We start from the raw sequence: 11,064 nt of genomic DNA on the forward strand, positions 1-11,064 counted from the left end.
CACTTCCTACCTTAATTCCTTGTGAAAGGCTCTGGGAAACATGAGCATAAAACAGAGCGTTGAGTTAAGTAAAATCTGAATATTGTGACATCTCTCCTGAGATAAATGACAGGAAAGAGACAGCTGACAACCAGGGCCTATTCAGGCAAGCTAAATTCTACCTAGCTCCCCTGTCAAGTGATTCCTCTTGTCTGGCTGCAGGCAGCTCCTCACAGAGCAGCTCTCCAGGGCCTTTGGCAGTTTTCAGGGGCCCCAAATTGTGCCTTGAGTAAGCAGAGCAGCTGCTCTGGGTGGAACGAGGTGCTGGGAGAGATGCTAGAGCTTCAGTGGAAGGGGTGGCTGTCCCTGCCAGGCAGGACAGGGGTCCCACACTGATTTCCTCCAGCCAGGGAGGCTGTGAGGCTGGAATTTGGAGGTGATGAGCCCATCAGACTCAGCACAGGGGTTTGAGGCAGGATGGGAAACACTGAGGTCTGGGAAAGAGAGATAGATATGTGTGTTTGCAATTAACTGGATTTACTTACTCTGTGACACTTGAGTACTGCACAGCAGCATGCCTTGCCCTCTGGCTGTGTCACAGGCTGCTAACATGTGAATATTTTTTTATTTCCAGAGACCATTCAGGACTTGACTTTTGGTGCTGGGGTCAGTTACATCAGCTCAACGCACACACCCGATTCAGCTCCAGGCAAGTCTCTGGGATTCTTACTTGAGGGGAAGCTAAAAAAACAAAAACAACCCCAAATGACCATATCTGTGGCATTTTGTAAATGATGAAAATGTATGTATTGTTTGCAGCGAAGAAGGATGAGGATGAGCTCAGGGATATCATCTGTTTGACACTGCCAGAGAAAGTGTAAGTTGAGCACGGGTCTGGAACAGCCACTGCAGGGAGATAAGCTGGCCAAGAGCTTGGCAAAAATGCAGGGTTTGTTCTGCTTCCTTCCTGCAGCCCAGCCCCACCTCGGGTTTGGAAGGTGGAATCCCCAGCCAGGAGGAGCAGCCAGCGAGCGCCCCTGAAACGATCACAGCGCAGAGCCCCCCCCAAAACCTGAGAGCTGAGCACAGAAGCAGCACGCTGCCTCCCCTCTGGACTTCTGGGTGTGAATGCACATCCTTCCTTCTCTCTTCTCAGCTGCTTTTCCCCACAGCTGTCCTGGAGACAGGCAAAGCAGCGTTGTCAGTGCTGCTCTTGGCAGAGGGCTCAGAGCTGCAGTGTGAAAGGAGGGTGGCTTTTCACCCTCAGGATGTGTAATTTGTCCATTTGGAAAAGTAAGGGCATAACATTGCTACAACCTTGGCAATAAATGCGTTTATCACAGCTTGCAGGGCAGTGAGGGGCTGGCTTTACTCACCCAATCCCTCATTGCCCCTCTTGGTTATATAATAGAGTTGCTTTAATTTGAATAAAGGTAAAACAGCTTGTCACTGCCACACCCCTAAATCTGGTAATTGCACGCTACATCACCTCTTATTTGTTGTGCAAACTCCTGTGTGTATGAACAGCCTTAATGTTCTTTTTATATGGAATATTTCCATTCTTGAACTATGTTATTTCCAACTATTAGCATTTGATGAAAATAAATGGTTGCAGAATTAATTCCGCCCACGGCGTCTCCCCTTTTCTTGAGCTGACAGAAAAATGATTTTTTTTTTTCCCCTGTAGATTTCTACAGCCTCTCAGTCTCTTCTACCACATCACAGGTATCTTGGGCCCTCACTTCAATTAATGTTGGGCCCAGCAGCTTTTAAATACAGACTTTGACTTGACTGCAAGCAGGGTATGGGTGACTCAGACAAGGTGGGTAAGTGCTCTGGGCAGGTACCTTGTTTATCATAAATATCCTGGGTAAATCTGGCCCTTCCTGAGTCTCTCTGATGGCCACGTGCTCCTGACTGGAGTTCTTCTGTTGTTAACCTTTATCACAGAGCTCATGGCCTAGATTTCATTGAAACTTGGAGCTGGGATGTGTTTTATTCCCTCTGCTTTGTCTCACTCAGACACGAGCTCCAGGCACAGAGCAGGATTTGCTGCAGGAATGGAAACAGAGGCACTTGCCTCCTGCACTGCAATCCCATCATTTGCCTCCACTTTCCCTCTCTCTTTTGAAGATCAGAGAGCCCTTCAAGTGAGGTTAAACTTTATTCCCAAAATCAAAGTCAGAGAACAGAGGATGTATGGAATGGCTTTGGCTTAAGCAATGGTCAGCTATGGCCAAACCATTTCTTTTTGTACCTCCTCTCCTGCCTTGAGCTATTATTTAACCACTCTGAATGGGCAATTGGGATAGTTCATTTCCTGCTTTTTGTTTTGTCCTCAAGCAGTATCTGAGAGGAGCCCTGTGAGTTATAACTTCTCTAAAGAAGAACCAGGAACAAATGTCCAAGAATAAACTGATAAACAGCCCTGGACATTCTGCCACCTCCATCCACTGTGAGTGCTCTGACAGGACAGCCTTTCCCTTATTTCACTGAATTGAAAACAGGAGCTTCCCATAATTTGGCTGTTTGAAAACCACCACCAAGCCCAAACAAAAACCCCTACAAGAATGCTTTGTAGCTTGGTATTTATGTAAAACATTCTTGGCAAAGTTAAAACAAAGTAATACATTAGTACAAACCTGAATATTATTATGATACAAAGAATTCCATCCATCAGCTCTCACGAGCTGGGGGGGGGAATCATCTCCCCCTTCTCTCGTTAGAGATGCCACTGTGCATTTTAGAAGTGAAAAAAAAGAAGTTTGGATTCTTAGCTCTGCTGGTTTGTCACCCAAAGGCTGCCTTTGGTGGGACTGCAGATTGTGCTCCCAGAGCTACCCTGGTTCAACCCTTTCCTCTCTCTCCTTTATTGCAGGTACCCTGAAAGCAGCACAGAGGAGGAGCAGTGGATGCCCAGAGGGTGCAGAGGAATGTCAGAACAATTAGAGGCAGCAATCAGCACTGGGTGGCTTGGATGAAGAGCTGGCATTAGGAAGGTAACCAGAGGGAAGCTGCAGAACAGCAGAGCTGATGTGAGGGACACACAGAACACCTGGCTGGGGCTGCCCCATCCTTGTCTTGGCTTCCCCTGGCAAAGGGACAAGTGGCAAAGCTTTGTTTGGGCACAACAAATGCAGCAATGGCATGTCCAGCGAGGGCTCTAGGAAACAAAGCAGAGTAAAGCAGAACACGAGAAAACAACACCAACAGTCCAAATCGTCAAGTATCCAAAATACTGTATACAGGAAAAGTTAAGACAACTCAATTTATATTGGAAATACAAGAACACTAAATTCTGCTACATTAAAAAACTTCCTAAACCACAGCACAGTCCTAGTGTTGCATCCACATCTTGCAGCCTGGTCTCACTCAATGCTGTTCAACACTATCAACACAGATATTTTGGGAAACACATGTTCCCCATTATTCTTTCTAAAGCCAAGAGAACCAAATTTGGTTGGTTTTATTTTTATTATTTTAATTTTTTTTTTTTCCTTTACCATCTGAAGAAAAATTGCAGCTGACACTATGAAAGTGCTTTTGTGTTGAGCTTTTGCTTTCCCAACCCCAGACACAGTGGCCGTGTGGTTTAAACCTGCCAAGCTGCTGTAGCTGTCACGCTGTGTTAGTGCTGTAGGGAACTTGCAGAGGGGCAGCAAACACTGAAGTCACTCTGTCACCTCTTTGGAACTGAGTCCAAAAGCCATCCCTGGCTATTTCTTGCAACGACAAAAACAAAGTGTTGGTCACTGGCAAGAAAAGGTTGGTTGTTTTTGTTTTGTTTTGTTTTTCTCATATAAAAAAAGTTGATAGCTCCTGCCATAAAGTTACAAAAACTATCCCTGAGTGACTCTGTTCTGTGTCTGGTAAGACCTCTTGTGACAAGGAAATGGCTGAAGCTGGCTGAAGAGGAAAGAGATGCTGTTCCACCTGCAGCTTTTTGTTACACTTTGCACTAAAACTGATATGCTCTGACAGTGCCACACTGTAGCAACGTGTGAGCTCCTCTCTTGTAGCTTCAACAGTAAAAAAATAGCTCCGTTACTCAAACACCGCTGGCATCATGTTATTTACACTTTTAAATAGAAATGTTACCTTTTCTGAAGTAATCAAAATAGATCTTTGCAAAAAATTTAGAAGGTGGGGTTTTACAAAATAAACGGAGAAGGTAAAAAAAGCTGGAGGATCTCTCAGTACCTTTTATGGCAATCTTAGCCCAGGAAATTATTTGGCTTTAATTTTCCTGAAAGGGATGTCTTAGCACTGGTTCTGTGCCTCCCCTCTAAGCCTCTTTCCCCACGGAAAGACGCAGGAGCCAAGCCTGCTTTGTGCAGATTAGGAGGAGGGGTTACCTGCGTGCAATGAGTCCTGGCAAGCAGGGAGCAGAGGCAGTGCCCCTGCCCTGGGGGTGGTGTTAAATAACAGCATTTGGGGACGGTTTCAGAAGGGCTGAGGGCATTAGTGGTGTTTTCACTGTCACTGCTGGCCGGGCACAGACCCCCTGTGCACCTGAGCAGTCAGAGCCGAGCACAAGACAATCACAGATGTGGAAAAGTCACCAGCCAGGCCTGGGCAATGAGCTGTTGGGAGGAAATCCCCCAAATCCCACTCTTTGAAGTCCATCTAATGCTGTTTCAGCACCTTTTTTTGTCTACTGGTAACACATTACTGGTAATGTCTGCTACACGTTTACCTAATGCTGTGCCCCTGCTTGGTTTGCACATTGTGGCTGTGTCCCTGCAGCACAAAGAGAAGGCAATTCCACAAACTTCCACAGCCCAGTCTCTTGGGAAGGATTAAAACCTTTCCTTAGTCCAAGGACAAGTTTGGGTGATCCTGTTGGTATCTCCAGAGGCAGGGGAGACGCGAGTTGGGCAGTGAGGAGTTACTTTAAACTTTGGCAAAGAAAAAAAAGATATACAGATAGCTAGCTATCGAGTTCTTGTGTGTTCCAAACTCTTCCAAGCGCACTTAATTAATCTTTTGCTCTTGCTTGGAGTTCCTGGAGGAGGTATTTTCACACTTGCTTTTGCTGGTTTGCAATTTCCTTTTGGCATCTTAGATGACAAATGAAGACTTGTGTCTGAAGTCACCCTGCAACGAAACAGTTTGGGATGTAGGAAGGATCCAGCAGCTTTCCAGGCAGCTCTCTGCTCCTGCTGCCCCCAAAAGGCAGATCCAAGCTTTGTAACCATCAGGATTCTGCCCAGGCAGCTCCCATTTCCCACTGGGAGGGAGAGGGAGGCACCAGTTCCACTGGCCAGGTGCTCCTCCTCCCGTCCTCCTCACACACCAAGGTGTGGCAGGGACTTTCTCATTCCCTCAGCATCTCTGCTAATGGGAGAGGCTTCTTCTGGTCTTAAGCTGTGTGATCTACTCAAATCCCAAAATACAACTTCTCTTGTAAAAGCATCACGTCCTGCCCACTTAATCCAATGAAACTCATCCTAAGGGGGTCAGGCCATGAGAGAACTCAGAGCTGCCTCTGATAGCTCCTGGCATCAGTCACTTCAGGCAACTTCAAGTGTTCATCATTTCTAGGGAAATGACTCAGCCTTCACCCTTCTGTTTTCCCTCTGTTCCCCAGCCCTGCTTCGGAGTGGAGCCCACTCTCACAAAGTCTGTGGGCCCGAAAAGCGCCTCGTCCTCTGCCCACCCTCTTCCTCTCCTGACAGAGATGGTAAATGCAAATCATTTGTTGTTACCTCATCATCTGTCCGGATATAGTTAACGCCATCAGGCTTTGCTGGAGACTTGTAGCTGAAAGAAAGGGAAAAATCTCATTTCTGGGACAGGAAGATTGCAGGATTTTGGAGGGGAGGTGCTGGGAGAGACAGAGATGAGGAGGAGCTGAGTGAGAAGCAAGCAGAGAGAAACCCAGTTTGTTTCTCAAATGAGAGGTCTGTGTTTATTCCATCATTTACCATCACTGGGATTTTCTCTAAATTCCCCTTCAGCACAGGGTGACAAGATTGCTGTGTGTTTCCCTAAGACTCTGCAAAGAGATAAACTGATTCTTTCCTGGGCTCTCCTGCTCTGGTGCCTGTCACTGCCTTTCTGTGCCTCCTGCTCTGTTTCCTGTGGCAATTATAAAGTTCATTTTAATCCTTCACTGCCAGAAGCCTTCAGCATTTTTCTTAGTTATAAGGAAGCACCACTTGTTTGCAATCCCACAGGAGCTCAGGATTTATACACGACTGTCAAGTCCAGTGTATGCCAACCCTCAGCTGCATTTAAATGGGATATTGAGAGCTTTTTTTCTGAAAAACAAACGAAACAGAGAGAAAAACAAGACAGGACTTGTGCTGAAAAGCAACATTTAGCACAGAACAAATCGATCTGGTGAGAATCTTGGCTTTGCATATATTATCTCCTCTCCAGACTCTGTAAGGACATCGAGGCTTGTCTCTGATGCTAATGCTGTTGTTTTTAACATTTTCATGTGCGCTCTAGAACGGCTGTTTTTCATCCCAAATTTAGGTCCTCACAACTACTGAGACTTCCTGTGGAGAGCCTGCTCTGCTGCATCCATTCCCTCTGCATGTCCTGATGCTTCAGACTAATTGTGCAGGAGCTGTGATCATTAAACCCTGGCCCTGGTTATGCCAGCAGCCCAGGAGCTATTGGACAAACACCTGCAGGCATTGAATTGTGCTGGGCCCCCTTTCCCATGCAAAGGATGAGGATATCAGAGCACAGCTCTCATCCACACCACAGTGCTACCCTAGGAAAATGCCATCCATTCCTGCAAGTGTCCAAGGCTTGTTTGGATGGAGCTCTGAGCAGCCTGGTCTAGTGAAAAATGTCCCTGTCCATGGCAGGGATTGGAGCTGGATAATCTTTAAGGTCCAAATTCACTCTGGAATTCTGTGAGGATTCCATGAAATAAACTTGGATGCTGCAGGGTTTTACAGCAGGGTATTGGATGCCTCAAGGACTGGCTTGGCCTGTGGACTTTTGTGGGGAATTAGGCATTGAAATTCCTTTTAGCCACTAACTTTTGGTGCCCTTCAGACTCCTCCACGCTACCTGAGGGACTTGTCCAAGCAGCCCAGCTTACCTTTCCCCACTCTCTTTGCCATTTGCAAAGTATCCCCTTCTGTAGGCACAGCAGATCCCAAGGGTGATGAGCACCAGGACTGCGAGGACCACCAGGACTCCCCCGATTATCCCTCCGATATTGAGGTCATCTGGCAAAGAGAGACACCAGACCCAGTGTTTCTTTAGGGCAGCAGCAACATTCCAGCCTCACACACACACTAAAATGCCATCTCTCAAGTATTTGAAGCAGTAGTTCATAGGGAACTAGTGAGTCCCTGACTACAAGATTCAATCTGTTAATGATCTGACGTTTCCCTGCATTTTCAGATTATTTTTATCTCCTTCTGTTTGGGGCTATGAGAAAGCAGGGAAGACCTAACGCTGTAGGATGTCCCCCCTCATTCCCTGATGGTGATGGCAATTCATTTATGGTGATAAATCAACCAGCATTGATGAAAACTCCACAGAGAGCCACTCACAGACTTCCATCTCCTGCTCCTCACACTTGGCAAAGCCAGCATCGTTTGTTGCTATGCAGGAGTAACGACCTGTGTCACCTTTGTGCACTGCGTGGAAAACCTGGGGAGGGAAAAGGGACAAAGGGAAGGGATGTGACATGAGGAACAAGGCACTGTGAGGGTATAAAAACGTGGATAAAAATGCATCTCTGCTAAGATCTTCTTCCATCCATCTTCCCTCTCCCAGACCCTGGCACACCTCACCCTCTTTAAATTATCCCTTCCTTGAAAGCCAGGCAATGTTTTTCTGAATTTACAAGCGATTAAAGATGACCTGTCCAGCCAAACAAGGCTTGATCAGACCTGTCAGGGCATTACCAGAGTGCCTGTGGCAGGGTTCAGGGTGTAGGAGGAGTTGTGGGACTTGGTGCTGGATTTGCTGTCGGGTGACAGAGGTTCGCTGTTGCGGTACCAGCTGTAGGTGGATTTGGGGAAACCTTCGTTCTCGTGGCAGTGAAGAGAGGCTGACTTGCCAACAGGGACAGCTTTAGGCACAGAGCATCTGGGGGTCATGGGTTTCACTGTGGGAAGACACAAACCAGGTGAGTGGCACTAAATCATTCCTGAATTCTGCGCTTTCTTAGGCAAAACCATCCAAACTTCCCATTATTCCCAGCTGGTTTGAAATCCCCAGAGTGGCACAGTTTGGACTTTGGAGATCCCACAGCTCCCCGTTGCAGAGGTTGTGGGTTTGATACCTTGGACTGTGAGCTGGATGTTGATCTCATCGATGGTTTTGGTGTCAGAGGGTGCAGCCACCTCGCAGCGGTACGTGGCCGTGTCCATCCTCGTGGTGTTCTTAATCACCAGGGACGTCCTGCTCAGAATCTCTGCCCGTGTCGCAAAGTCTCCTGCCACACAGGAAAGACAGAGGAAAAAAGCAGGGCAATCAAGGCTAATGATGATGAAACACCAGACTCGTTTTGGGTGGATAAATTAAGTGGCTGATCTCAGACTCTTTTCTGGAGTCAAAGGAACTCAATCCTTGAAAGCCCCAAAGGAAAGCAAAGCTGCCAACCATGTAAGAGGATGAACTGGAAAGCATCGCTGTAAACCTCAAAAACTGTGGCAAAATCGAACTTCCAAAACAGCCTCAGGCCTTGCCTCCTTTGGAAGATTCATTTGGATGTGGCTCTTGGTCCCATCTGAAGTGCTGGAGTAATTCCAGATGGACTCAAGCCCTACTGGCACTGGAGTTCTCCTATCAATCCAGACAGGCTCCTTCTAATGGATGCTGCACATCCCTGTGCTGCCTCAGCAGAGAGCACTGGCAGCTGGGCACCCAGATCCCAGGGGGAGCCCTCAGATGTTCTGTGGAAAGACAGGAGAGGTCACACCCACTGACCATGCTGGGACCCACAAAAGGGAGGCTACATCATTCTTTTCTTACCCAAAAAATATCTCCTAGGCAGGATCTCGCTCCAGCTCCCTACTGTGACCTGTCAATAATGAGGCAGGGAGGAAAAAACATCCCGTTCTCTCTCCATCCTGCACTTCAACTGCTGAGCTCTGTTCCAGAAGAAAGCAGCCAGACAGCCAGAGCTCCTGCCTCTAACAGGCTTGTTTGTTCCCCATTGTACTGTTTCTGAAATCTGTTTGGAAAGCTGTTTTGGAAATCTGAAAACAAGGAATCTTCATACCCTGCATTTTGTTTTCAAAAAACACATAAGAGGTTTCTCCATTTCGGATTTTCTTCCACTCGATTCTGGGATCTGGTGTCACCGTGGATTTAATGATGCAGGACAGCTCAACACCTAGCAGGAGAAATGGAGGCAATCCAGATTAATAGGAAGCAGCTGTGTTTTTGCTCTGCTTTGAGCACTCTCACTCAGTGTTTTATTAGGAGATGCTGCCCACAAAGCAGAGCCTTCTCTTTCATCTGCCTCACAAACAGAAACGCTGCTGGGTTCCAGGAGCTATTGGGAGATGGATTTTGGCCAGCAAAAATAATAGTCCAGCAGATATCAGCTTTGGAGAGAAATGAACACTCTGTTCTCTGCAGGCTGGGGCTTATGGCAAACAAAACCTTTGGTGAGGGTGAGCGCCCAGCCCTGTCCTGCTGCTGGGCAGAGCCACACCGTGAGTCAGGGATGCAGCATCCCTGGGACAGTGACCTCTGGGGATAAACCCAGCAAACCCTGCCCCTCTGAGCTGCCACTGGCCTCCCATCTTCCCTGCAGAACCTCAGCAGGGCTGAGCAGCCTCCCCAGTGCCCCAGGGCACGTCTGCACAAATTTCTCTCTCTGTGTATTAATTGCAAGGCAACTGCTTTTCCTCCTTTTGGGACCCAGTTCAAAAAAGCACTTAGGCAGAGACTTTGCAGTGCTGGTGGCTTGCAGAGGGCTTCCACAAACCATTTAGAAAAGGGGGATCCAGACACATTCTTAGGCACTTCTCTGAATCCCAGGCTCTCGTAGTCCTAAGGAAGCAGTGAGCCAAATTCTCCTCCATTGTTTGGCCTGATGCAGCACAGGCAGCACTCACTTTGGAATTCCTGCACCACGGGCTTGGTGTTGCTGGATGTCAGCTCCACAGCCAAGAGTTTGCAGCCTGGAAAAACAAACAGAAGGTAATAAGAAATAGCACAGCTCATAAGTCACCCAGCTAGGAACAGGCTGCCTGCTGAGAAATCATCCTGGCCAGCTCTGAGGACTGACTTCCCCAGACAAAAACTCTTCCTGGCTACCAGCACAGCTCCAGCAGGACTGAGTTTATTTAGGAGTTGTGGTGTAAATACAGGAAAATATAATTGTTAGAAGTAGCAATTAAAGAGGATTAACATAATGGCACAAAGGCAGTGCCAGCATGAGCCATTTCCTTGTGCTTGTTTAGATGGTAAAGGAACTGTGCTCATGCAGGAGTGAAAGTTTTATTTTGAAAATTAACTTGATGGTCAGGAGAAGACAGGAAGCAGACCAAGCTCCAGAGGTCAGGTCAGTTCCTGGGAGATGGAATGGGCCAGGCAAGGCCTCTGACAAATACTGATTACATTGGCAAGTGCTGCAAGTGTGGTAATGTAAAATGTGAGGCAGTAAATCACAAGAGGACTGTGATTCAGGAGAAAACAGGAGTTCAGCTCCTTGGGTAGAGCCACAGACCCACTCTGGGGAGAAAGCTCAGCCATGCAATGCTGTGAGGATCCCTACAACACAAACTCACTTGTTCCCATCCTGCTCTGAGCACCAAAGTGTTCCCAATTAATCCAGTCATCCTCCCTCTTTTGCAGATTAATTTAGTTTGAATAATCTGCCTTCCATGTCCCTTCTGCTGTGCACTCCACCAGAGCAGGTATCAACAGCACTCACGCTCTGCTGGATGCCCAATTCACCAACAACTCTCCAGAGGGACAGGGAAACAAGCAGGGAGTTCCCTGCAAGAGGAAAGTGAAGCAGGCAGAGGATATTGTGGAACTGGTGAGAACTGGTGTTCTTCTCCCAGGCAGAGCGTGGTGCTGCCAAACCAGGCTGCTCCAAAGCCCTGACAGGAGGAGCTTCCATGCTACAATCAGTGCCAAAATAATCAG

The 11,064-nt window shown here is 47.5% G+C and overlaps 2 protein-coding genes across 4 annotated transcripts in view; one reads left to right on the plus strand and one right to left on the minus strand.

Annotated features, from left to right (window-relative positions):
- The window catches only part of NCAPD3 (non-SMC condensin II complex subunit D3), a 30,663-nt gene extending 27,356 nt beyond the window's left edge, over positions 1-3,307 (plus strand). For 2 of the 3 annotated variants that reach the window (XM_015649800.3, XM_033519686.1), the window contains 4 exons: positions 614-688; positions 799-856; positions 953-2,434; positions 2,858-3,307. In XM_015649800.3, coding sequence (XP_015505286.1) covers positions 614-688; positions 799-856; positions 953-1,055 — 236 coding nt within the window. In that variant the 3' untranslated portion in view covers positions 1,056-2,434; positions 2,858-3,307. The remainder of the gene's footprint in view (positions 1-613; positions 689-798; positions 857-952; positions 2,435-2,857) is intronic. The other variant, XM_033519685.1, reaches the window with a different exon arrangement.
- On the minus strand, positions 2,553-10,848 carry JAM3 (junctional adhesion molecule 3). Its single transcript, XM_015649801.3, has 8 exons — positions 10,026-10,848; positions 9,182-9,295; positions 8,240-8,392; positions 7,860-8,062; positions 7,503-7,602; positions 7,043-7,172; positions 5,688-5,742; positions 2,553-5,076 (listed from the first exon to the last, which is right to left on the minus strand). Exons 1-8 carry the CDS (start codon positions 10,132-10,134, stop codon positions 5,041-5,043), a joined length of 900 nt encoding a protein of 299 aa, XP_015505287.1. The 5' UTR covers positions 10,135-10,848; the 3' UTR covers positions 2,553-5,040.
- Positions 10,849-11,064: the final 216 nt, after the last annotated feature.

Source organism: Parus major, chromosome 24, assembly GCF_001522545.3.
Source record: "Parus major isolate Abel chromosome 24, Parus_major1.1, whole genome shotgun sequence".
NCBI classification, from domain to species: domain Eukaryota; kingdom Metazoa; phylum Chordata; class Aves; order Passeriformes; family Paridae; genus Parus; species Parus major.

Excerpts from the sequence above, each read along its gene's own strand:
- JAM3 (XM_015649801.3), bottom strand. The coding sequence starts at position 10,134 with ATGAGCTGTGCTATTTCTTATTACCTTCTGTTTGTTTTTCCAGGCTGC. Across the intron at positions 7,603-7,859 it reads ACCCTGCCACAGGCACTCTG|GTTTTCCACGCAGTGCACAA; the intron begins GTAATGCCCTGA and ends TTCCCTCCCCAG. Across the intron at positions 7,173-7,502 it reads GGAGCAGGAGATGGAAGTCT|ATGACCTCAATATCGGAGGG; the intron begins GTGAGTGGCTCT and ends TCTCTTTGCCAG.